Source organism: Raphanus sativus, chromosome 6 (genome assembly GCF_000801105.2).
Source record: "Raphanus sativus cultivar WK10039 chromosome 6, ASM80110v3, whole genome shotgun sequence".
Lineage (NCBI taxonomy): Eukaryota > Viridiplantae > Streptophyta > Magnoliopsida > Brassicales > Brassicaceae > Raphanus > Raphanus sativus.
In genome coordinates this window covers 50,976,526-51,003,561 of record NC_079516.1, presented here as the reverse complement: position 1 = coordinate 51,003,561, position 27,036 = coordinate 50,976,526, and the positions used below count along the sequence as shown (strand labels likewise).

Genomic DNA, 27,036 nt, shown 5'->3' with positions numbered 1-27,036 from the left:
TAATGCATGTAAAGGATAAGACTAAGTAATACTTAGTGAAAGGAGTTCTATAAGAACGTCCCTGAACACTCCATGCTTATATTATGAAGGAAATTCCTTGTGTTCATACTTAAAGAAAAGATGATTAGATTGATTGATTCTTGGACAGGCTATGATAAGAATACAATGATCTATAGTGGAGATGATAGCCATGAATATGTGTTGAGATCTATGATCCAAAGTACCAAGAATAGAATGTGATATGGTCAAAAGAGAATAAGAGGATGAATCCATCAGATTCACGACCAAAGACCCATATCAACTAGGATCACGTCCAACCTAGTTCGACCTTAATCATCTTGGTTCTAGTCCAGCCCGTTCCGATCCGTTCCCTTCGGTCTTGTCCGACCTGAAACGTCCATAGTAAGGGGAACGGCATATTGATCCAAAAGTGGCTTAGTTTTGATGAACATCAAATTATAGCATGATAGCCATTCATGAACAAGTTATGGACATATAATAAAGAAGGTTCATGAAGAGTTTGGTCAAAAGCTATGAACGGGACACACACAATGGACATAGCATGATCCGAGTAGATCATGGATATACTAAGGCATTCATGGTCGAAATTTATCTAAGAAAGATGGACCATGTAATCATCTCGGTCTTGTTCCGGCCCCGTTTCGGCTCGATCCCCTCGATCATGTTCCGACTAAACCGGTTCCAGTGACCACTATATTCAAATCGTGGTATGGCTATGGACAAGGCATGTGTCCTTGGTCCAGGAAAGACTTTACATAAGTACTTTTAAGACTTATGCACATCCGACCAAAAGAAATGTATTGATATGATTGGCGCCTTGATATGGCAAGCCATACTAGGTCGGATAAGTTTTATGGATATGTTCAGATCATAAGACATTGATACTAAAGCCATACACGTCCCCTGCCATAAGTGTTATTGGCACTTTACTTAGATAAATTTGGCATGTCCGAACATGAGACAATGAGACATGATCAATATATCCTAAGTTACCTTCTAAGGAATTAAAAGTTTGAGATTGATTTATACTAACCAAACCCAAAAGAAAAGGGATTGTTTGGTTTTAATAAATGTTACAGGTTTACAAAGTCTCAAACAGGTTATACACATTTGGAGAATGATGAAGAAGCACAAAGTACTACAAGTTTAGTCATGAGAAATGTTAGCCGACTTCTTCACCATGTCTACACCAACTACACATCTATGAAGTATACCTATCCGTTTGGGACATGGCAACAGAAGGACCAGTTCAAGACTTGGCGCCCATGAAGCTAAACCATCAAAGTGTCCATGCGCCAGACTTGAAGAACGGAGGTCCAGAACAGGGGGAGTAGTGTGTGTTGTACTCTTTTTCCTTCACTTCGGTTTTGTCCCACTGGGTTTTCCGAGTAAGGTTTTAATGAGGCAACATTAAGCACACTACAAGCTCTATATGGTTCTGGCATCCAAGGGGGAGTGTTATGAATATTATGTTTATGGATGTCAAGCCCATTAGATATTTACTTGTAATCTTGGCCCGTTTATGGCCTATTGTATTTAGGCCCATGTCGCCATATATTTCCTATATAAGGAACACTTTGATTCAATAATAAAACACACTTTCACAACACTTCTACATTAGTTTGACAAAAATGAACAATAAATATCTAAATAAAAAAGATTCAGATTCATATTCAGATTCATATTCAGATTTCAAACTGTTTAAGTAAGTTAGGTCTTAAATTGGTGAACATTTAATTCCACCATTCAACTCAATCATCTCCGCTGATTCCTACCTTTAGTTTTCTCTTTGGACAGAATTATTGAGAAATGACTTGCAGTATTAGATAACTCGTACCATATAATGTAGAGTTTAATAGTGGCATAAATGTAAAACAATGATTATACTATACTACTACAAGTCTAGCAGAAATCGTGAGATACAAGACGCAACAGAAGAGAACATCAAATAAAAAAGTCTTGGTTGGTCGGAGCATGAGGTTCCGTCTAAAAAACAATGAGAACTAAGACATAGAGGAATGACACGTGGCGTGAAAAAGCTCCCCCATACAAGTCCTGAATAAGGATATTCTTGTGGACAATTTCTCCACCGTGTTTCAGACCTTCTCTCTCTGGACATCATCTTCTTCCTCTTCAAAATCGGAGGTAAGTTAAACCGAAACCTCCATGGTGTTCCAATTCAAATGATTTGTTTTACTGTTTTCTCGTAATTTATATTCCCCTGTTTCATATTGAACCCTAGAGTTTCTTGTCCAATAAGGTTCCATATATTTCTTATTTTTTCTCAGATTTGATCTCAAAATCAGAAACGATGACAATCTTGTGCAACCGTGGCCGCAAAAGAGACAAGAAGAGAAGAAAAGAGAGAGAAAAAACAAAAGAAGAGAATCATCATCATCGTCATCAATGTTGTTGTTATTGCGTGTCGCCTACGTTTTCAATGATTAGAGGAATAAAGAGATGTCTCTTCGTCTCGTGTTATCCATTTATTCGTTGCTTAGGGTTTGAAGAGAGAAGACACCGTCACCATCTTCATAACCACAATCATTTTCTTTGATCCCTCCTTATACACTTCCTTTTTTTTTTCTTTTGTGTATATGACCTTTGTGTGAAGATTACTTTTAGACATCTTGAAAACACTTCTTGATTTTCAGAAAGAGCATGTAAACAATCAAATAAGGAATCAAGAAATTGACATGTTGATGGTAGGGCCATATGACTCTCTGATGCTCAACTTATGCATTTCATCATGAACTATTCACGAGTTCCCAACATCAGATAGTTTCAGAGGTTTCTACATAAACCTCTGCAAAAGCTCAATTTGTTTTTTTAGGATATTGTTTTTCAGGTTTGGCTGATCTGATGATAAGGTACAATGGTGGACTTATTAAAAAAACATGTAGCAGAAAGCATCATAACGGAAAAAAAAAACAAAAAAAAACAATGTTCGTCAAAAAGCTCTCACACAAGAACAAAGTTAAGTCTGGACAAATTTCTTTTTTCCGTTTGTGAATATAAAAGAGAAGAAGACTACTACTTGATGGAAGCCTTGGGGATGGTGGAAGTGCAAGGTCCAGCTGAGGTCATGAATGGTATGCCTTTGTATGTCGCTACACCACTTTCATCAGTGTACAGATGCTGCAAATTGCAGTGTCATCAGTAAGTACTCTCATCATGTTCAGTATCGAAACTAATAAAACATGTATTGTATGTACATACCGGAGTTATCTTCTCAAGTTGCTTCTTTTTTGGGTTCAGTACATCTTCTGGCTTTCCTTCCACCCTATACAACAACACAAAAGGTTTCTTGAGAGTTTGTGATGAGCAAGAAACGTTTAAAGTACACAATCATTAACATTACATACCCTGAGAATGAAACACGCTCTCCCGGTTTAGCTCCAGCAGGTGGTAGCAACGGTTCTACCACTGAGTGATCTTCATTTGAAGCACAAAGTACCTGTAGCCAAAATAACAACAAAGAAGAACAAGTGTGAGAGAGAGATAGAGAGACTGAGAATTTTGCAATAATCAAATCGTTAATAGAAGAAGAAAAATCTTACCAGTCCTTCTGACATTACATCTCTTAGCTTTCCAGGTTTGACATTTGTGATGAGCGCAACAAGACGGTTCTTCATCATCACAATGCAGCATCAACCAACAAACAATATAGATAAGTAAGCTTTAAAATTTCAAAACATCACTATACTGCTACATCATGCATCACGAGTCATGACTATACCGCTAGATCATCTGGACTGCAGAATTTTGCTAATCCACTAACGACTTGCCTCACTTTACCCTCTCCAACATCTATTTCTTCAACCAGTAAACTGCATTGTTTGTCAATACATAAAAGACAAGTCTTTAAACATATTAGAAGAAGATGCACAATGAACTAACAGAGCCATAAGACCAACAAACCTGTCTGCCGAAGGGTGTTTCCATGCTTTGCGAATCAGACCGACCTGAATATTTAGCAAACTAACACTAAGCTCTGTCTCTTTGTTAGCTGGTTCTGCTTCAGCAGTCTTCTTCTTTTCTTTCTTGGCATCCTTCTCTTTTGTAGCCTTTTTCTTTGCCTCCTAGACCAAAACAAAAAAAAACATATAAATACAAGACTCTGCAATCAAATAAAATACAACTTCAAAAGTTAAAAACCAGTACCTCAGGCTCAGTTTTCTTTGTGCTCGGCTGAGCTTCTGACTTGTCAACAGGCTTTGGACTCTCTGCAGCTTTCTTTGTATTGGCGTTTGCATCCACCTTGACAACACTCTTTGATACCTAACGTTTAGGATTAAATGAAGAATATCAGAGAGAACATTTTGGAAAGATGTGAATGTGATATGTTATTGTAATCAAAAAGATAATATTTACCTCGAAGTCAAACTGTGGTAACTTCACAGGAATTGGTCCAAACAATGTGGACAACTCTTCTTTAATCTGTAAAATTAATTAGCGAGTAACAATTACAAACACATCAGCTAATAATAGCACAGAAGGTGTGTTAACTCCATAGTAATGAGAAATTTGTATATGTTTCGTCCTACCTGGATGTAGTTCATCCATCTTATGACATGTGGGATCTTCTCCTTGTCTGAACCAGAGAGACCAACCTGAGAACAACAGGAAACAGTTAGTTATCAAAGCCCGCTTTCGGAACTCAACAGTGTACAGGTACAGGAACAAACACAGATAAGAAGAACATGATTAACAGTCATTACCACTGAAGAATGCAAAGCTGCAAAGACAGCAACATCAGCTGCAGATGGCGTCAATCCATTTCCCAAGACCACCGCCTTGACTGCTAACTCTGCATTCAACTTCTCAAGAGCTGTAAAGCAATCCTTTGAATCTGCTGGGACACCTTCCGCAAATTCCAACCACTTCAAGACCTGGAATATCCAAAACGAATAAAGACTCATCCTTTACCCCCCACATGGACACAAGACATTGCATTGTAACTTTAAACCAGAAGGGAGCTAGCTCAATAAAAATTTCATCTTTAGGGGGAAACAAACTTACCTCCGCGTTGTTTTGTGCAGCAGCAGATGCCTTCAAAACATTAGCATACATCGTCTTGATATCATCCTCACCAGACCCTCCCAGACCAATCTTTAGAACAAAACACACTCAGCTACTTAGCAAGAAGAACCTTTACAACAACATCATGAAGAAAAAAGCTTGAAGATTTTACACTTACGGGGTCCACGGAGAAGTGTTTACAGAGAGCTGATAGGATCATCTGCTTCCTCTTTGGATCCATCTTCAATTTATCTTCTCTCTTTTGGGGCTGGCTCTTTGCTGAAACCGAAGCACTCTTACATAGGGTTAGTTGCCTCGAAAATAACGGACTTCCAACTAACGGCGTTATCTCAGTTTCCTATGGGCCTGAAATATAAATCGGGGTCTATTAATCTCAACCCATAGTGATATGGGCCTTTACAATATAAATAAAGCACACATATACATACACATGTATTAAAATCTACCTAAATGTAAAATAATAAATAATATTAGTTTTTCAGAATTTGATACTAGTATATTTGGATATCCATTCTGGTTTGATTTAATTTGTTGGAATTTCTGAGTTTTCGGATTCAATTATGTCTGCTTTATCCATGTTTAATATATATTTGATTAGTGATATGTCAAATTTATGTATATTTTATAACTATGTATAAGATTTATTTTAAATTTTATTCATTTTCAATTCAATTAATTAATGCTTCATTTTTAACATATTTTAAACAAAATAAGATGTGAACAAACAATATATCCAGCAATAATAAGAACGAAAAAAATCAAATACAAGAAAAATGTTAGATGAGATTAAATACAAATTTGAATATTTGTGTTGCTTATTTAGATTTAGAATAACCATCCATACAATAACTTATACATTTTAGTATTCGTTTATATTCATTTTTTTTACCTTTAGTTTTCTGAATTTAAATTAGGGAGAATTACCAATTGTGACTCAAAACTTGGAGTCAAACCCAAAAGAGTACCCCAACTTGGGTCAAAGGCAAAAGTAACTTAAAAGGCTATTGAAATTACAACTATCTCCTTGTGAACAAACAAAAAAACGGATTTTTTTTTACGTTTCTACCCCTCGCAAGTCGTCTGTAAACAGACGACTTGAAAATAAGTCGTCCAGACGACTTTAAGTTAAGTCGTCTGGACAGTTATTCTTAAACATAATTTAAAAATTTTGTAGAAAATATTTTGATAAGTGAAAAATTGGAATTATGTAATTAACATATGTCTTAAGAGATATAAATTAATATATAACAAATTTCAATTGTTTTCAGCCCAGATGAGTGAAAGTAGTGAGTCATGATATTCTTTAGTTTATGTTTCATCAACATATGTTGTAGTATTGTATGTGTTCTTAGGGTTAGATTTTGGAAAGCATTAAAACCGTTTTTGAAAATTTTTAAAATTACCTAGGCGTGTTCGTTTCTGTGTATAGTAAACACTATTGAAGTATAATTTGATTTTATAACGTGGTTAGTAAGTTAATTTAGTCATTTTAGTTTAGGGGTTCATTTTAGGGTATTGGACGACTTAATATTTAGTCTTCTGTTCCCAGACGACTAAATATTAGGTCGTCTGATGTACATTATCAGCCAGAATAAGTCGTCTAAACCGGACCAAACCTTAAAGTTTACCAATGTACTTTTAAAGCTAACCGGATTATTTACCCAATATATAAGGTGATTTTTTTTTTTTTTTTTTCATTTTCCGCGAACAGAAACCCTAACAGTTCTCTCTCACCGGCGATATCAAAGGCGATTCGAATTCCCACTATTTCCGAACAACCATCGTTCTCAACGTCGGCTATCTATCTCACTTCATTCTCACCGTTGTCGCCGCAGCTTCTTCTAACCCTAGCGCCGCCGATTCCTCTAAACCCTAGCGCCCCCGCTTCCACTATTTCCGAACAAACCGTCGCCCTCGCCACCGTGCTCACCAACGTTCTCACCGCCGCTTACTCTAAACACTAGCTAGCACCGCCGTTTCTTCTAAACCCTAGCGCCGCCGCTTCTTCTAAACCCTAGCGCCGCCGCTTCTTCTCTGTAAACCGTAGCGCCGTTTCTCTGTAAACCCTAACGCCGGTAAGTCATCAAACTCGTGGAAAAGATGAACATAAAACGTTGTCTCTTTCAATTTACTCATTCTCACCGTTTCACGTTTATTTTTTCAGATCTATAACCACAATGACGAGTACTCGAACTCCTTCTGCGACTAATCAGGTCCGCTTGAAATTTTTCTACTGGAAGACTTGTAAGTAAGTCGTCTGGAAAGTCTTCAACCTGGACGACTTAGTACGTCCATTTGGAAGACTTTCCAGACGACTTAAATATAAGTCGTCAACTAAGTCGTCCAGTTGGACGACTTTCTAGACGACTTATATTTAAGTCGTCTACTAAGTCGTCTGGAGTAACAATTAAGGCGTGATTGATTTAGCTTGTGTTCTGACTTCTATTGTTGTCTTTGATTATTTTGCAGACAAAAAGGATGGATATTCCAGAACTCCCCCGTAGGTTATACACATTAGGGGAAGAGCCAGAACCCCACAATAGCATTTCGTATCATACGGATAACACGAAGTTGCATACTGCTCTTAGGGAAGCTCTCACTGATGCTGAATTTGAAGAGCTCAAGGAGTCGAGATTGGGAGTTTTCATCAAGTTCAAGGAGCAGGGATTTGGTTGGGCTTCAAGGCTGGTTCACCACTTGCTCGGTTTAAAGCTGGACATTAAGAAGAAGTACGAGATGTGGTGTCTCGTTGGTCCAGAACCTGCGAGGTTTTCACTGTTAGAGTTTGAAAACATCACTGGTCTAAACTGCGACTACATCGAGGACCTTGAGACACCAGAATGTGAAGTTACCCCACAGATGGTTTCTTTCTGGGAGATGATGGGAGTTCATCGGGAAGCTGGGCCAAGTACTGATCAGATAATAGCAGCACTGAAGAGATGCGGGGATTGGTCCAGGGAAGATCGCAAGCGACTCGCGTACCTTTCCATCTTCACTGGATTCATTGAAGGGAAAAAGTTCTCAAGCGCTACACGAGCTACTCTCGCAAGGCTAGTGATGGATTTAGAAAGGTTTGAGAATTATCCATGGGGGAGAGTCGCGTTTAAGGTGCTGATGGACTCTTTGTGGAACAAAGATATTACTGGCTGTTACACCGTGGATGGCTTTATACAAGTTCTTCAGGTCTGGGCGTACGAAGCTATTCCGGGATTGGGTGCTAGTATTGGTCTACCCAGAGCAAACAGTCCGTCTCCACCGATTCTGGCTTACGACGGCAGCAGAGGCCGCAGATTCATGAAAGCTGCTATCTTGAGTCAGGTACCTTTCCATCTTCACTTAATTAAGTCGTCCGGAAGGTCTTCCAGCTGGACGACTTAGTAGACGACTTATTATAAGTCGTCTGGAAGGTCTTCCAGCTGGACGACTTAGTAGACGACTTATTATAAGTCGTCTGGAAGGTCTTCCAGCTGGACGACTTAGTAGACGACTTATTATAAGTCGTCTGGAAGGTCTTCCAGCTGGACGACTTAGTAGACGACTTATTATAAGTCGTCTGGAAGGTCTTCCAGCTGGACGACTTAGTAGACGACTTATTATAAGTCGTCTGGAAGGTCGTCCAGCTGGACGACTTAGTAGACGACTTATAATAAGTCGTCTGGAAGGTCGTCCAGCTGGACGACTTAGTTGACGACTTATAATTAAGTCGTCTATTTAGTATTTTGTTTCAAATATCTAACTCGATTCTTCTTCTATTTACTGCAGACCCGCGTGATCAACTTTGTTGAGAAGGACATTAGTGAAATGTGGCCAAAATGGGACTCTGAGGTTGATGACGTGCCCGCGGAGAACATCATTAAAGTGATGTATGATCGGAGACCGTGGAAGTGGACCATGGATTGCTGGGAAGTCACTGGTACAAAACCCAAGTTTGTGACTCCATCGAAAAGAGCCAAAGAGATGGTTGTGGAGGAGGTGGAGGAAGACAATCAGAGACCTCGGAAGAAAGCTCGTAAAGAGGCTCCTAAAGAGGCTCCTAAAGAGGCTAGAGAAGAGGCTCCTACAGAGGCTACAGAAGAGGCTACAGAAGAGGCTAGAGAAGAGGCTAGTTGGGTGACCAGAGAGGAGTTAGAAAACATGTTCAAGGACTTAGGTGACATGATGAAAGAGGGGTTTAAGAAGTGCATCAGGGAGATTAGGAAGATCTCCGATAGATTGGAAGCTGTGGAGAAGAAGGTTGGTGTCACCAATCAGGCTACCCCTCAAGCCCCAGAAACCGGGGTTAGTAAAAAACACCCTACCCCACAAGCCCCAGAAACCGGGGCTAGTAACAAACAGACTACTCCTCAAAAGGATCAGCCTCCACTTCAAACCAATCATCCTACTCCTCCCACCAGACAGCCTGCTCCTCAAAAGGCAAAGCCTACTCCTCAAACTAAACAGCCTGCTCCTCAAACTAAACAGCCTGCTCCTCAAACTAAACAGCCTGCTCCTCAAACGAAACAGCCTGCTCCTCAAACTAAACAGCCTGCTCCTCAGACGAAACAGCCTGCTCCTCAAACGAAAAAGCCTTCTCCACAAAAGAAACAGCCTTCTCCTCTGCCCAAAGAGGTTAATATCAAATCTTTAAGTCGTCTGGTCTTTGTATAGATTTGTAAATATATAAGTCGTCTGGAAGGTTTTCCAGCTGGACGACTTACAAATAAGTCGTCTGGAAGGTTTTCCAGCTGGAAAACCTTCCAGACGACTTATTTGTAAGTCGTCCAGCTGGAAAACCTTCCAGAAGACTTACAAATAAGTCGTCTGAACTCCAGCTGGAACCAAATCCTCTCCCAACTTTTATTTAAGTCGTCCAGGGTTAACTTGTTCTCTTTTATTGCAGAGATTGTTGCCGGAGGATACAGCAGATGAGGCGATCTCGGTATATAAGATCTTGCCGGAGGATAAAGCAGATGGTGTCACCTCCAAAGAGATTGTTCCTCTCACTTCCACTGACCAACCGAGCTTCGCTTCCAACGATCAACAACCGAGCTTCGCTTCCACCGATCCAGCTTCAGCTTCAGAACCGAGCCTGGTTGTATTGGACCAAACAGCTCCCACTGCTTCTGTGCGTGCAAGGAGTGAACGAACGAAGAAACCTGCTCCCACGCAGATATCTCCTTATACGGCAGAGAGAAGGAAACTCCTTAGAGTGGGAAAGTATAATCCATTTCCCACACTAAACAGACCTAAGATGAAGGAGCTCGCTGATTGGTTGAAAACTGATCCGTAAGTGATTGCTTTACCCATAATAGCTTGATTTAGTCTACCAAAACTGATTGCTTTTTTGTTTGCAGTGATTATTTCACTAAGGAAGAGGACAAACCACGTACATCACCAACTTGGTGGTATCAAAAACTCCGGACATCCAAAGCATGGCTGGAAGACGTAGTAAGTCTTCTGCTTATCTTTAAGTCGTCTGGTAACTTGTCTTTGTATAGATTTGTAAATATATAAGTCGTCTGGAAGGTTTTCCAGCTGGACGACTTATTTGTAAGTCGTCCAGCTGGAAAACCTTCCAGAAGACTTACAAATAAGTCGTCTGGTAACTTGTCTTTGTATAGATTTGTAAATATATAAGTCGTCTGGAAGGTTTTCCAGCTGGACGACTTACAAATAAGTCGTCTGGAAGGTTTTCGAGCTGGAAAACCTTCCAGACGACTTATTTGTAAGTCGTCCAGCTGGAAAACCTTCCAGACGACTTATTTGTAAGTCGTCTGGAAGGTTCTAACTTGTATTATTTTATATGCAGCATATAGATGCTTGGATGAATGTGCTGAGGCAGAGGTATAAGGAGAACCCACAATGTTTCCGGAGCGAGCGAATGTGCTTCCTGGATCACAACTTTACCCAGTCTTGGAGAGAACAGTATCTGGTCTTCAAAACATCGTCGTCTGATCACAATGGTTTAGGAAAAATGCTACCTAGTGGGGCGGCGAGTTTGTATGACGGATCAATGCCTTCATTTTGCCAATCAAACAAGAAGTGGGGGGAGGACATTGATGATATCTATGCGCCACTGAACTTGGACAACAAACATTGGGTGGCTATTTGGATATCGATCCCTAAGAGGCACATAGTCGTCTGGGACAGCATACCTTCAACTACCATACCAGAAAGATGGGATGAGATAATGGAGCCTTTTCTCGAGATGGTCCCTTATCTGATTGTGGAGTGCGGAGACCAGATGCATGGGTTGGAGCGATACACTTATGAGAGACTCCTCAAAGATGTACCCACGGCCAACAATGGTGATTGTGGCGTGTACGCTGCAAAGTACATTGAATGTCATGCTCTTGGGGTCCCCTTTAGCCCTAAAGACTTTGCTAGGTCCAATGCGAAGACTATGAGGGATACTATGGCTTTGGCTATATGGACGGAGCTTGTTGATCAGCATCTGAAAGATAATGAGGATGGTGGTATGTTTGTAGGCATGTATGATTAGATACACAAATCAATTTGTATAGATTTTTTAACTTGTATAGATTTTTTAACTTGTATAGATACACAAATCAATTTGTATATTTGAACTATTTGTATACACAAATCTATTTGTATATTTGAACTATTTGTTTACACAAATCTATTTGTATGTTTGTGGGCATGTATGATTTATTTGATTTTCTAACTTGTATAGATTTTCTAACTTACAAATAAGTCGTCTGGAAGGTTTTCCAGCTGGACGACTTACAAATAAGTCGTCTGGAAGGTTTTCCAGCTGGACGACTTACAAATAAGTCGTCTGGAAGGTTTTCCAGCTGGACGACTTACAAATAAGTCGTCTGGAAGGTTTTCCAGCTGGACGACTTACAAATAAGTCGTCTGGAAGGTTTTCCAGCTGGACGACTTACAAAAATACACTTGAAGGGATAGTAGAAGGTAGTCTAAACACTGGACGACTTAAATACACTGGACGACTTAAATACACTGGACGACTTCGTAAAAGGTCGTCTAAAAAAATACACTTGAAGGGATAGTAGAAGGTAGTCTAATACACTGGACGACTTCGTAGAAGGTAGACGAAACACTGGACGACTTAGAAATTAGTCGTCTGGACGGGTAATCAAGACTGGACGACTTATATTTAGGTCGTCTGGACAACTAGTCAACTGGTTGTGTACATTGTGGTTTCGTATGGCCAGTTTCCTTGCAGTTTGAGCATCTCCGTGCCCTGTGTTTCTTCCTGGGTTTGTGTCCCCTCATCCTAGATAGCTCCAACCAAGATTGCCATCTTGATTTCTTCTGTCTCCCCGGACCACGCTTTACGTTTGGAGGAAAGCATTCTCGTTCCTCAATATGTTGTGACACGATAGGATATATATTCTCTGAGTATCCTGCATACAGATGATTCTTTGAGTAAAGTGGACATACAAGTGTGTCGATATGCACACCAGCATGTGTTCCAGCTGCTATAGCATGAGAGCAAGGTATTTTCTCCACTCCATAGACACCACAACCACACTTTACATGTTCCAAATCAACCGCACAGTCCATTTTGCCACCTTTGACAAAGAAACGCCATCCATCAATTGGTTCGACCGTCATCGTATCCGCTATCTCTGATCGAACAGCAAGCAAGTATTCAACACCCCGGCTATGTACAGTTGGGAGACTCAAAGCATCTTGTCTCCTTTTCCAATACCATTTTCCTAACTTCTGCCTTATGAACTCCAGCAGGAACGGAATCGGAAATCCTCTTGCTCGCTTCAGTGCGGAATTAATAGATTCAGCGATGTTGCTTGTTTTTATGTTGAACCTGTTCCCCTTACAATAAACCCTTGACCATAGCTTGGCGTCGGCCTTCTCCAAATACGTTGCAAGTTCCGGGTTTGCACTCCGTATCTCAGCCATGTACCGGTTAAAATCGTGAACCGTGTGCGCATAAGCAGCCCCTTTCACCAAGTACATGAGATGTTTCCCTTTAAACTTTTTGACAATGTTATCTTGAAGGTGATAATAACATATTCCTCGGGTTGCCCAAGGAAACACCTTCTCACACGCACTTTTAATGGCCGCGTGCCGGTCAGAGACTATCACCAGAGGCTTGTCATGAGATATACAACTAGCCAATTTTGTGAAAAACCATTCCCAAGAAGGTTCATCTTCAGCATCCACGATCCCAAAAGCCAATGGGAATATCTGAAAATTGCCATCTTGTGCGGCTGCAACTAACATAACACCTCCATACTTTCCACTTAGGTGAGTTCCATCCACCACAATGACCCTTCTCTGATACTTAAAACCTTTGATAGAAGCTCCAAAAGAGAGAAATAGATACTTAAATCTTTTCTCAGAATCAAGTTCTATAGCCGTGATAGAATCAGGATTTGCAATGGAGATTTGCTCGAGATATGAAGGCAGACGCGAATACCCTTCTTCTGCTGATCCTCTCACCAATTTCTGTGCATATAACAGTGCTCTGTATGAAGTGGTGTAATCAAGCGTCATGCCAAACATGTTCTTCATTGCATCAGTGATATGCTGTGGAGTTATCCCATCAATGATCCCAACACGATCAATGAAAAGACTACCAACATACTTTGGAGTACAGTGTCTCCGCTGAGCGATTCGGTCTCCAATTGAGCATAAATGTTTTTCCACATACTTTGTTACCCAAAACGTGTTTGACCCATGTTTCACACTCGCTCTGATCTTCCATCCACAACCGCTAACCCGACATATTGCCACAAGGAGAGTTTTTGTTGATTTGTATATTCTGAAAGAAAACCTACCCCTCACTGCTGTCAACCGCAGCTCTGAAAGCAGTGCATCCTTGCTAACAAAACTCTGGTTGACATAGATGCTGGTACAATCCGATTTTCCTCCTTCAATAGCATTTGTCTTAGCATATGTCTTTTCAATTTCTTCAAAACAAATATTATCATCATCTTCCTCGTCCTCATCTAGAACCTTTCCATAAAGACTGTAATCCCCACCATTCTGATCCGTTTCACCAACAATAGTGTTATCAGCATCCTCCTCCCCATTTTCCTCCTCCCCATTTTCCTCCTCCCCATCTTGATTTTCATCTTCAACAGACTCATTATCACCAACATCTTCAAAACATTCATCAGCCTCATCATTATCACCAACATCTTCTTCCCATTCACCAGCTTCATCATTATCACCAACATCTTCTTCCCATTCACCAGCTTCATCATTATCACCAGCTTCTTCTCTTTTCTCTGAAACCGTTTCCACCTTGCTGCGGCTTGATACACAAAGACATACTCTATGCGTTTTGAGTATCTCGAGCAAGTTTCGAACTTGTCTATCACTTGTAACATGAATGGGAGGACTGCTTGGAGTCATCATCATTTCTGCTGGTAATGAGTAGCTAATCTCCACAGTCACTGATCTCATGTCCAGGTTATAATCTTCTTGAGCCATTGCAACAAGTTCAGCATGTGTTGAATCTTCATTCAATAAAAACAATCTTGCTCCTTTGAGATCATCAACCACAAAATCCCAACGGAAATCTCTCAACAACCATTCTCCATACACTGCATGTAACTTAAAAATCATCTGCAAATATTCAAAATAAAACACATTAGTAAACATAGAGAAAATGAAGAAGTTCAACAAACATTATCGCAGACGACTTAGATTTAAGTCGTCCAGAAGACTTAAAGGTAAGTCGTCTAAAGAGGTCACTTTTGCAATTGAAAATTAAAAGGGACGACTTAATTCTAAGTCGTCCGGCTTTGTTTGTTAAAAAAAAAAATTCAGACGACTTATATATAAGTCGTCTACGAAAAACGGGCTAGTTTTGCATTTGACCGAATCGTGTCAGATCTTTGACTATTTCTGGACGACTTATAAATCAGTCGTCTCTGGAAAGTAAAAATTTCAATATTTTATTCAAACTAGACGACTTACACGTAAGTCGTCCCAGGTTAGTTTTGTAATTGAAAAATAAAACTTGAAATTTAACTTTCTCCAGACGACTTAACTAAAAGTCGTCCAGCTAGACGACTTAATTTAAGGTCGTCCGGGATAAGCAAGGTTTGGACGACTTAATTGGGAAAAATTCTGGACGACTTTGCTTTCCCCGGACGACTTTAAATTAAGTCTTCTGACGGGACGACTTTATATTATGTCGTCTGGTAAAAATTAAATTATGAAGTTTTATTTTTCAACTACAAAACTAACCTAAGACGACTTACACGTAAGTCGTCTAGTTTAATAAAATATTGAAATTTTAACTTTCCGAGAGACGACTGAATTATAAGTCGTCCAGAAATAGTCAAAGATCTGACACGATTCGGTCAAATGCAAAACTAGCCTGTTTCTCGTAGACGACTTATATATAAGTCGTCTGGACTGTTTTTTTTCACCAAACAAAGCTGGACGACTTAGTTTAAGTCGTCCGTTTGACCAGAAGACTCATCAGTAAGTCTTCTACATACAGATGACTTACTTGTAAGTCTTCTACGCGAACAGATTTTGAAAAAAATTCAAATTCGTACCTTCAACTAGGTGAGATGACTTTGTTTGCACACAGGGTCTTCTCCAACCACCCAGAACCTCAAACGAAAGCAACCGTAAGTCAAAACGAAAGAAATATGGCTCCAAACAATTTTGAATCAAAAGCTTCAGTTTTTTGGATGAATATGGAGAGAAAGTGAAAGAAATGTTGTTTTTAGTTCATAACAATTGAAACAGAGAGAGTGTAAAGAGATTTACGTGCATTAAAGGGCATTAAAAGCTCCAAACAGTTCGTACAAGGTTGTTCCCACTATTCATGGCAGTGGCAATATTGTAAATACTTGAAGAAAATGAGGTTGAGACAGTAAAGAAGCCATTTTCGAAAAAAAAAAAAAAAAAGGGTTAATGGCATTTTCGTAGATAAAATGCAGATGTGGGGTTAAAAACTCAAAAAAAAAATGAGTCAAAAGAAAAGGTTAGTTTTCTGTTTGAATTCAAGTTTTGAGTCACTTTTGCAATAAGCCCTTTAAATTATTCAAATAGATGTTCAAAAATAGATCAAAATTTCAATAATATCATAATTTTTAATTATCATTATTAATCAATATTTTTATTGATTGATCAAATAGCAAATAAATGTAAAACTGCTAAGACACTGCGCAAGCAGTGCACTAGAGTCATATAAACAAGTTACAAGGATGATGATTTGAGGTAAGCAAACTACAACACTATAACATGAGATCATTCATTTTTTTGAGAAAACGAAATGCAATAACTGTTTTGGAAATAAATCACAAGATGTGATGTTAGATAGAAGACATATTATTGTCGATGAGAACCATGCGACTTATACTATTTAGCAAATGTTATGTTTTGTCTAATTGTTTAATTAGTAATTCATAAAGTGTGTATTCTCTAAAATCCTCATAAAGTGTGAATTGTTCAAAATCATAATATCTAATACTTCATATTTTTTGGTCAGCAAATAATTTATATAATAGATAGTCAATTTACTTCATGTTTTAAAATACTCTTGATTCTTGATTTAATACCTTTTTGTTTTTACTCAATTAAAAGTTTTTCAATAGATATATACACAAAATTATCATAACTACAAATCTTATGAAGAAAAAGAGTACAAAAATGATTACATACTATTATCTTCTTTTTTTTATATGAAGTTGATTTAACTATATTAAACACACAATATGTTAGAGTACAACTGTATACCTTTGGACTATATGGCCTGAATGTATCAATAGTTACGGAAATCCCATATGTTACTCCTATTGCAAATTTGTGTATTCTTCATACATCCAATCAAACCTTATGTAATAGAGGACTAGGTATTTATGTTTTTGTGTTATGAAGATCATATTTTTTTAGTTTTGACAATTCAGTGAGTAAACATTCACATGTATTTTTGTAAGTCAAATATGATGAACATATTGTATATCCAAAAATTAGATATCTGTAACATACGAAATAAATATGAAAATTATGGTAATACCCGATCGTATCCACCCCTACCTATAAGATTATAATGATAGATTACAATTATGTTGTCCAAAAAAAATGATAGATTACAATTAATTATATGACAACAATTAAATATTTCAGTAGATTCCTATATTTATGTTTCGACGAGTTTAGAGTCCGAAAGAGAGCTGGATTACATCTTTTATGATATTGAATGCAATCTCACAAAAATTTATCCCAACTATAATTCAAATTAAATCTAGATAGATGGATACTAATCATGCATAAGAAACATCCAAATTGCAAATCCACAGATTTCAATTAATTCGTGAACGTTATTTAAATCTATATGATGTTTGTGTAATCAAAAGACGAGAGCTTCAATCAAAAGTAGCTTTAAACAAACTGTCAAAGGGTTAAAGGAAAAATTAAATAAATGCTCCCGCAAACGACGCCGTTCCATCACCCTTAAGACATGACATGAAACGTGAAATCTGAATCTCTCTTTTCGCTGTCCGAATCCGACAGATAGACAGAGGAGAGAGAGAGAGAGAGAGAGAGAGAGAGAGAGGCGCGAAACACAGAGAGAGAAAGAGGAGGAGAAGAAGGACGATCCAAGAAGAGAGGATGGAAGATTCTTCGAACGCGAAATCTAACAACCAATGCCCACCGCCGCAGCAGCCGCTAGCCACCAACCCATCTCCGACGCCGTTCAGAGGACCGTACCACCGGCGAGCTCACTCCGAGGTTCAATTCCGTCTCCCCGAAGATCTAGATCTCTCGGAACCGTTCGGAGGGTTCGAGGAGCTTGGATCCGAAGACGACATCTTCTGCACGTACATGGACATCGAGAAACTCGGATCCGGATCCGATTCGGCTCCGAGGTCCGATAACCCGTTTTCCGGTGAGAATGTAGGAGGAGGAGAGGAAGGTGGGAGTTCGAGTAGGACTAGGCACAGGCACAGCCTCTCCGTTGACGGTGGGTCTTCGAGTCTGGAGTCGATCGAGGCTAAGAAAGCAATGGCTCCTGATAAACTCGCTGAGCTTTGGGTCGTTGATCCCAAGAGAGCTAAAAGGTTTCGTCTTTCATTCAATTCTTTTTCTTATTCATCGTTAAAGACCAGTTTTTTATAATTCGTGGGGAAAAAAAAAGGTTGTTCCTTTATGACTTTTTCATGTTTTGATGATGTGATGCATTAGTACTTTTTGGTTACGTGTTACATTACACTGTTTCTTGAATCTCAACGGTAACTGAAATATTAGTTAGCTTCTACTATGTTCTGCTTTTTGCTAGGACTCTTTTTTTGGGTGAGAGAGAGAGAGACCAAGAGGGTCCCATAAAGTAATGCTTTTTATGTGATTCTTGAGTTTCTATGGCAATACGTCTCTTTCATGATGATGTGATTGGCCCCTAAGTAGATTTTTTTTTTTGGACTAGTTTTTTTTGTTTGGATTGTCTGTTTAATCTTGTTGTACTTGTACAATCTTGTTTGGTTTAGAGATTCCATCTAATGATTACCTTTTTTGGTGTGTGGTACTTCGAGTTCACATTCCCTTTTAGTAGTAGTCAAGTGGCTTTGGTTCTGAAAATTTTTGGGCATTAAACTCTGAGAGTTTCCATAATGGTGAGGAACCTCTTTTGTAATGGTTCTCAACGATTTATGGTAACAAAAGTGTGTTTGTGAAGAAAACTCTCTCTGTACTATTTTATAAACTCTTCAACATTTCAGCATTTTCTATTTATTGATTGATTGGTTGCTCCGTATGTGTCTAAATCCTGTCTCTCTGCAGGATAATAGCTAATCGACAGTCTGCTGCTCGTTCAAAAGAGAGGAAGGCTCGGTATATTATGGAGCTCGAGAGGAAAGTTCAGACCTTGCAAACTGAAGCTACTACCCTCTCTGCACAACTCTCCTTGTTCCAGGTTTCTTCTTATTACAAAACTTCAATAACATTATTTACATTCTTCTACTGTGCCTAATAACTTTGCTTCTTCTTTACAGAGAGACACAACCGGTTTGTCATCCGAGAATACCGAGCTCAAGCTTCGTCTACAAGTCATGGAACAACAAGCCAAGTTGCGAGATGGTATGTAAAACAAACATGTCCTCTCCTCCCCCTTCTTTTATTGTTATTTAAGATCATTTTACAGAGATGATTCTTCTCTACGCAGCACTAAACGACCAGCTGAAAAAGGAAGTCGAGAGGCTGAAATTCGCAACGGGAGAAGCCTCACACACTGATGCTTATAACCTCGGGATGGCGCACATGCAGTACGCTCAACATCAACCACAACAGCAATCCTTCTTTCAACAACAACATCATCATCATCAGCAACAAACCGATGCTCAAAACCTGCAACAGATGACTCATCAGTTTCATCTCTTCCAGCCCAACAACAACAACAACAACAACCAAAACCCAAACGTTACTTCTGCAGCCACTCGCCAAAACCCTCAGCTTATGCATCAGGCTGGTTCTAATCCCTCGGCTCAGTCTCATTCCTTTGCAGAGGCAATGCATGAAGACCCTCTTGGACGGTTACAGGGGCTTGACATTAGCAGCTGTGGACGAGGCTCAAGCTTTGGTAGGTCTGACGCAGTCAGTGAAAGCAGCAGCACCATGTGAGGCTGCCTAATGCAGACTCCAGCTTTGTCGATAAAACCTATTCTTTTGCTCTCCATTGGAGTCTTTAGCTATAAATGGTAACATCTTTGTGACCGTCTGATTCATTTTTTTTTAATTCTGTAAAACATTTTTTTTATGTGTTGGGGTTTCAACATAGAGACCACAGGTGTTTAAACTTTTTTTTTCATTACATCTTGTTCTTCCGTGGTAGCTATCAAAGCCGAACCAGATGTTTTTATGTATATTTATGTGTTCTTGCTTCTCCTAGTTCCTTCTTCAATCATCCCTGTAAACAATGGTTGTATTTGGATTTGGCTTTGCCTTTGCCTTAAAACCAGACAAGAATTGTTTTTCTTTTGCAGTTCTCGTTTGTTTATCACTTTCTATTTTGTTACTTTACAACTCCATGTTTCTCTGCTTCAAGCACAAGTTTCTCAGGACTTCTATGAGAACCCTAACCTCTGAAATTAGTTTTTGTTGTTCACTATTCTTAAACCGACACTAGGAATTAGAGTTAGGTATAATATTAGCATCAGAAAAACGATCCAAAATCGACCCGAAAACAAGGTCCTAAATTGGATTGGATACGGTTTAAATATTTGAACGGATCCTAAATTGTTATATCTAAAAACATGTATCAAATGCGAGGGCAACAAAAATCGGAGGAGTATCCAAACCCACATTGGATACAAAGAATAAACCCGTTACTTTCAGGTTCCTACACACCATAACCAATATTCGAAAGAATCGATCTGACTGGATACCCGAATAGGCGAATTCCCAAACATACTAGGAATCAACTACCTCAAACCAATATAGTTTCATCAAAACATATGAAGCTTAATTAAGCTTAGAAACCAAAACAGGGTTAGGTATTAAAACTGTTGAAACTAGAAACTAGTCATGTTGAGGCCACTCGAACGGTATCCTAACTACCAAACAAAAAAATTAAATTCTCACATGAGAAGCTATATGAACTATATCTTCAGAGAACCTTAACTGCACTTAAGTTTATCTTGTGTCGGCTTAGAAGTTGAGTCACTTAAATGACGTTGTTTTGGGAACAGTGGCAACTCTTCAGGCACGTAGTTATGACTAGTCCCAGCAGTTTCGGGGAAACTAAGAGACAAGCCCTTGTGATGGGTTGCTTAGAGTGTGGTCCCTTTTGTTTCCTTGTGGTACATTTTGGATAGATCTCACGTGACCTTTTTGTGGATACGATTCAATAGTTATTTTTTGATTGTATGTTGAATACTATTGAAACACATTTCTCTATTGAAATTCTAAAACTGTAATGTGTTTTTCTCCTGCCGGATATTAAAAACACATTTCTACATTTTCAGGGAATCATGAAGGAACTTGGTTAAAAATGTACCATATATAATAAGTTGATTACATTTTTTAGACGTAGAAGACACTTAATAAAATTCATAAAAGGGCCACGAAAATGACGTATCAGAAATATGCATGAGAAGAGCTTCACAAGTCGAGAGCTTCTTGCATGTGCTTGTGACATGCAAGGACCATCTAGTGTCCCACTTGCTATATTTTTGTTTATCTATTAGTGGTGTCTCTAGTCAATCCAAAGCATTTAAATAGCTAAAACAAAATAGTATTCGTAATCAAACCCCAAAAACAAAACTTAACAATATTATAGTTGGAATACTTTTTCTAAGAAATGACAGAGAAAAGGCAATCTAAAATTTACGATGCTAAAATATGAAATGTTTAACAGTAATTAAGAATATAGGTCATCAGATTAAAGAGACGAAACACAAACGATCAATCTGTTTGTTCGTTTATTAGTTCCAATACTATTAGAACTATAAAAGTATAGCTCACCAACATTAATTCGAAGTTTCTAATGATTTCAACTCTGAATGAGACTCACGCATGATGCTTTTAAATATTTGTTACGTAGGTACTATGGATAGCCCATGTTACTTTTTGTCAAATTACGAATTCATTTCTTAGAAATGACATTGATATACAAGTAGGGTTGAATCTAAAGCTGCTAAAATAGCAAAAATATATCGAAGAATCTCTAAAAGGACAAGAAAATCCTTTTAAAATAGTTAACATAAATTTATCTTTGTGTAAATGGATAAATAACAAAAAGGATAAGAAAATCTCGATCTGCTAAAATAGCAAAAATATATCGAAGAATCTAAATCTAAATAACAAAAAGATAACAAAAAGGTTGAATCTAAACCTGCTAAATAACAAAAAGGATAACAAAAAGGTTGAATCTAAACCTGCTAAATAACAAAAAGGATAACAAAAAGGTTGAATCTAAATCTGCTAAAATAGCAAAAATATATCGAAGAATCTCTAAAAGGATAAGAAAATCCTTTTAAAATAGTTAACCTAAATTTATCTTTGTGTAAATGGGTAAATAACAAAAAGAAGATTATGTATATTTTCTAAGTTATGTATATATCTTTGAACATAATCTTCACATATACAACACAAATAAGAGATCGGATCATATGACCAACGCAAAATGAAGCAAGAGACAAACTAATAAAGCCTTGTGTATTGAAGCATGTGCAAGTAGGAGCCACTTGATTAGGAATCGCATTTGGTCTAGCCTCAACATTTGCATGTGGCCATTACCATCAAAGTTCCTCTGATCTTAAAATCATAAATACAAACATTTTCATTTATTTTCCTTTAACTGTTTAATTTGTTGTCCACATATATTATACAATATGAATATAAAAATGAGAATACACCAAACCAGTAATATATTTAATAACTAAACCTTTTTATTTTTTTTATCTCTTACCACTATTACAAACTCAAAAACTCTCTTATATAAACTCAATTCCTCCCCACTTGATTCCATGTCAGTCTCACGATTCTTATCAAATCATTTCGGATTGTCATAACCGACTAACTAACCCGTCCAGATAAAACAAAATGTATATTGCATCAACTTCCAGATATTCTATAATATCAATATTATCCATATTCAGCTTATTGTTCTCTCACCAAGGAACTCATGGGGACGATGGAGGTTGGCAAGGTGGCCACGCCACGTTCTACGGTGGCGGTGACGCTTCCGGCACCATGGGTACGTATGACCAAGAAATTAAATATAAGCTAATTAGCTTACCTAATCTCTTTATACATATTCTTCTGTTAGCTAACACGTTGCCTAACCTAACTATTCAGGTGGAGCTTGTGGCTATGGAAACCTGTATAGCCAAGGTTACGGGACGAACACAGCGGCTTTAAGTACAGCACTGTTCAACAACGGACTCACGTGCGGCGCGTGCTACGAGATGAAGTGCAACGATGACCCGAGGTGGTGTGTCGGTTCCACAATCACCGTCACGGCTACAAACTTTTGTCCACCGAACTTTGGCCTCTCGAACGATAACGGAGGATGGTGCAACCCTCCTCTTCAACACTTCGACCTAGCCGAGCCAGCTTTTCTCCAAATCGCTCAGTACCGTGCCGGCATTGTCCCTGTCTCTTTCCGAAGGTCCGTTTTACTTTTCTTGATACTTCACTCGCGAGTAACAGAATCGTGATTGTTTCAAACGCTATTTTTGCAAATTGATTTCACATTTTTTTCAAAAGTGATGTGTAAATTCAAAACACAATTTGAATTTGTCCTCGCAGTTGTATCATTTATAAGTTTCTACACATATTTAAGAATAATTTTATCCTTTATTTTATCTTTTATTTATACATCAAATATTATTCTCATTCTAGCTAATACATTAAAACAATAGGGTTAAAAATGGATTTTTATTTGAACATTCAGCATTAAATATGACATAAAACAACTTTAAAACGATACTAAAATTTTGTGAAAAGTAGAAGTAGAAAATATGAATTAATTTGGAAAACATTAAAAACAATTAAAACTAAACTAATGAGTTATGTTGTTGTGTAAATGCAGAGTACCGTGTATGAAGAAAGGAGGGATAAGGTTTACAATCAACGGACACTCTTACTTCAACCTTGTTCTGATCTCCAACGTAGGAGGAGCAGGAGACGTTCACGCTGTCTCGATCAGAGGCTCAAAATCAGGGTTGTGGCAAGCAATGTCTAGGAACTGGGGGCAAAACTGGCAGAGCAATTCTTACCTCAACGACCAGAGCCTCTCGTTCCAGGTCACAACCAGCGATGGTCGCATCGTCGTCAGCAACGACGTGGCTCCTTCTAATTGGCAGTTCGGACAAACCTTCCAAGGTGGTCAGTTCTGAGTCCTCTCTCATGTGTTTGGTGTGCTGATGTGGCTGCGTATTGCTGAGGTGGCTCATAAGCACCCGCTTGGCTTTCTAATGGTTGTATTTATCGTGCCTACGAAGAGCAAGTTTTTATTTTGTTTTACATGTTTATTGAACTTAGCCTTTTGGCATATACTCAAAAATGTGTTCGTCAAATACATATTGTTTAAAGAAAGTCTTTTAAGGATCCAACACAACATAAAGTCTTTTAAGAATACTAATTTCTAAAATAAAATTTGTTTAATAACTCACAAGACATGAAAAGCACAACTGTAAATTCGAAACAGTCGTCTTCTAGATCTTGGAACAAAAACGTGGATGCATGTTTGTCAGAATGAACGAACATCACGTTTATATATGCATATGTTATATTTTTCTAGTATAGTGAAGCATTCATAAGTATTCATCTCATTGCAGAGAATTTAACTCCTGTTGTTGGTAAGCATTCCTCTGTTTTAAGCTGCTAACAGATCTCTTTAAGTAATTATGAAATGATTTTGAGTGTAAGAAAAGTTAGGTCTATATTTTCTTTTTTATTCAGTGGTTAAATGCAAATTTATAGTAGGCAAATGATACAAAAAAAAAGGAAAATATATATGAAATGTGATTACTATTTCTTCGTTTGTTCTGTCTTCTCCTAATAGTGACTTTCCGTGTAGTGCTCACTGTCTAATCCATGGCTTCTGGAGCTGTTTTCAATTTGTCTCATTCTAGTCTTCTCAAAATCCTTCAAGGTGACATCACTGAGTGGTCCGTGGATGCATCCTCCGATGCTATTGTAACTCTCTCCTTCTCAATCAATTAAAATCCTAAAATTTAGATGAAACTTGAGGGTTTGTGATGAAAAATGGTCGATAGGTTCTTGTATCATTAGGTAGATGCTATTGCTTCATCGTTACTTTGACTTATGCAGTATGTTTCTTCAGGTCAGTCCAGCAAATAAGCTTATGCTAGGTGGTGGTGGCGTTGATGGAGGTAATTCTGACGAATCTTGTCTTCTTCAGTTTTCCACCAAGTCTATTGCCATTGCGTATTTGTGTGTTACATATGCTATTGAGTCTATGACAAATCTTAAATCTAATGGAAAATATAATAATATTTGTGACAGCGATACATAGAGCTGCTGGGCCACAGCTGAGAGAAGCATGCTCTGAGGTCCCTGAAGTTCGTCCTGGAGTGCGTTGTCCAACCGGCGAAGCAAGAATCACTCCGTTGGTTACACCTTTTCTACTCATGAAATTATAATACTTTGAATGAGGGATTGTTGATTAATGAAACATGTTGGATTATAAAAAAATGAAACAGGGGTTTCAACTTGCATGCATCTCATGTGATTCACACTGTTGGACCAGTCTATGACTCAGACGTCAACCCTAGAGAATCCCTCACCAGTTCTTACAGGTAAAAACAGTTTCTCTTGTTCAATCATTTCCTCTTCTGAACTGTAACTCAGTTGATATCTCTGTTTGCTATAGAAACATTCTTAGAGTGGCAAAGGAAAACAACATCAAGTACATTGCGTTTCCTGCCATATCTTGTGGGGTTAATGGGTAAAGTTGTTGCAACCAGAGACTTAACTCGTTTTCCTATATGGGTTTGCTCTTAGAATGTATTTTTTTTTTTTTTTTTTTGTAAAAAAGGCTTAATGTATTTTTTTTTTGTGGTTAGATATCCTTTTGACGAAGCAGCTGTGATCGGAATTTCAACAATCAAAGAGTTTGCAAATGACTTTAAAGAGGTAACATATTGTTACCCTTAGATCGATTCAAATGACAATTTTTCTTAGAATCTTGTATTGTCATTCTTGTAAAGGTGCATTTTGTTTTGTCCGCGGACGATATTTACAACGTGTGGGTAAACAAAGCAAATGAGATGCTAGAAAAAGCTTAAGACTCCGTCTCTCCCGCCTAAACATAAGTGCATGCGCAAGTTAAACATGAGTAAAAAGAGTGTTATTTTGTGTTTGTTTGACGAGAGCTTTGTGATACATTTGCTGTTTTGTTTTATGTGATGAGAGTCTTGTGATACTCCCACACACAGGAAACATTTGGTGCTTGTGTTATGTGATGAGAACCGAAAAGGAAACTGTAGGATATTCTACTACAAAATATATAATAAATATTAAATTTAAAAATAAATAAAAAGGAAATTAGATAGGAAACAAAAAAAAATATGATCACTAATAGAAAAAACGAAATTAAGCATGATCGTTAAATAAAAAAAAGGAATTTTTTTTTCTGAAACACTAATATATATATATATATATATATATATATATATATATATATTTATTTATTTATTTTTATTTTTTTCCTTTTTTTTTGGTAACGATCATGCTTAAATAATAAAAGGAAATTAAAGATGATGGTTAAAACTTAAAACAAAAAGAAAAAGAAAATAGTGATGAGGCCACTCGTTGATCAAAAAAAAAAAGGAAATAGTGATGAGACCACTCTCAAATTTCCTTTTTTTGGGGTAACCGACTGAACTATGATCTTATAAATAACACACGCAGACTCCACCTCTGAAGCATCAAAACAAAAAAACATAGACAATAGCTGCTAAAGAAGATAAAGAAGATGACTAGAGACAATGATAAACCTAAGGTTGATGATGAATCTTCATCAAAGTCTGATGACTCTCTTCTTGGTCGTGGTGATCAAGAGGGTATTGGTTCTGTCTCTTTGACGAGGGGTTCAAAGTACTTTGAAGAGGGATCATCTTCTTCTTCCCACAATCACATGAACAACCTCGAGGAACACCAGAGAGTAATGATGCTTCGCATCAACCAAGGCATGCGTCATCTCCAACATACCGATGATCCCAACAGCACTAAGAAGGCTCCGGTTTATCCGCCTGGTTCACGGTTTCTTCCAACCGATTTGGGTGTGTAAGGGTTCATCTTAGGAACAAGGTGGACAAGAAAAAGAGCGGTTTCATAACAACAATGGATGTGTACAAAGACGACCCGTGGCTTCTAGATCACGTGGAAAACGATCTGTTCCCAAGAGGGGAATGGTACTACTTTACTCCTAGGAACAAAAGAGGTGCGAGTTCATGTAGCAGGACCGTTCGGGGAAGAGGAGGTGGTGGCACATGGAAAACCACATCTGTGAAAGAGGCTATCAAGGACAAAAACGAGAAGGTGGAAGGTTAC

The 27,036-nt window shown here is 38.2% G+C and overlaps 5 protein-coding genes across 6 annotated transcripts; 4 read left to right on the top strand and 1 right to left on the bottom strand.

The window, feature by feature from the left end:
• Positions 1-2,887: 2,887 nt before the first annotated feature.
• On the bottom strand, positions 2,888-5,377 carry LOC108807056 (uncharacterized). 2 transcript variants are annotated; one of them, XM_018579293.2, is made up of 12 exons: positions 5,222-5,377; positions 5,044-5,133; positions 4,743-4,913; positions 4,569-4,634; positions 4,396-4,461; positions 4,186-4,302; positions 3,943-4,103; positions 3,761-3,851; positions 3,582-3,650; positions 3,387-3,478; positions 3,241-3,304; positions 2,888-3,159 (listed from the first exon to the last, which is right to left on the bottom strand). In XM_018579293.2, the coding sequence occupies exons 1-12, from the start codon at positions 5,282-5,284 to the stop codon at positions 3,055-3,057; spliced, it is 1,155 nt and encodes a 384-aa protein (XP_018434795.2). In that variant the 5' UTR covers positions 5,285-5,377; the 3' UTR covers positions 2,888-3,054. The 2 variants fall into 2 exon arrangements, with proteins under 2 accessions (XP_018434795.2, XP_018434796.2); XM_018579294.2 differs by having other exon boundaries at positions 3,943-4,100.
• A 3,713-nt stretch (positions 5,378-9,090) lies between these two features.
• Positions 9,091-10,348, top strand: LOC130496564 (extensin-like). The gene is made up of 2 exons (XM_056988712.1): positions 9,091-9,672; positions 9,944-10,348. The coding sequence occupies exons 1-2, from the start codon at positions 9,199-9,201 to the stop codon at positions 10,331-10,333; spliced, it is 864 nt and encodes a 287-aa protein (XP_056844692.1). The 5' UTR covers positions 9,091-9,198; the 3' UTR covers positions 10,334-10,348.
• A 7,076-nt stretch (positions 10,349-17,424) lies between these two features.
• Positions 17,425-19,989, top strand: LOC108813681 (bZIP transcription factor 18). Its single transcript, XM_018586309.2, has 4 exons — positions 17,425-18,083; positions 18,799-18,931; positions 19,011-19,095; positions 19,181-19,989. Exons 1-4 carry the CDS (start codon positions 17,635-17,637, stop codon positions 19,633-19,635), a joined length of 1,122 nt encoding a protein of 373 aa, XP_018441811.1. The 5' UTR covers positions 17,425-17,634; the 3' UTR covers positions 19,636-19,989.
• Positions 19,990-22,376: 2,387 nt separating this feature from the next.
• Positions 22,377-24,066, top strand: LOC108813682 (expansin-A8). The gene is made up of 3 exons (XM_018586311.2): positions 22,377-22,711; positions 22,813-23,125; positions 23,549-24,066. Exons 1-3 carry the CDS (start codon positions 22,558-22,560, stop codon positions 23,853-23,855), a joined length of 774 nt encoding a protein of 257 aa, XP_018441813.1. The 5' UTR covers positions 22,377-22,557; the 3' UTR covers positions 23,856-24,066.
• A 140-nt stretch (positions 24,067-24,206) lies between these two features.
• On the top strand, positions 24,207-25,941 carry LOC108809980 (uncharacterized). The gene is made up of 7 exons (XM_018582112.2): positions 24,207-24,657; positions 24,806-24,854; positions 24,988-25,090; positions 25,185-25,280; positions 25,355-25,429; positions 25,548-25,617; positions 25,692-25,941. The coding sequence occupies exons 1-7, from the start codon at positions 24,556-24,558 to the stop codon at positions 25,767-25,769; spliced, it is 573 nt and encodes a 190-aa protein (XP_018437614.1). The 5' UTR covers positions 24,207-24,555; the 3' UTR covers positions 25,770-25,941.
• Positions 25,942-27,036: the final 1,095 nt, after the last annotated feature.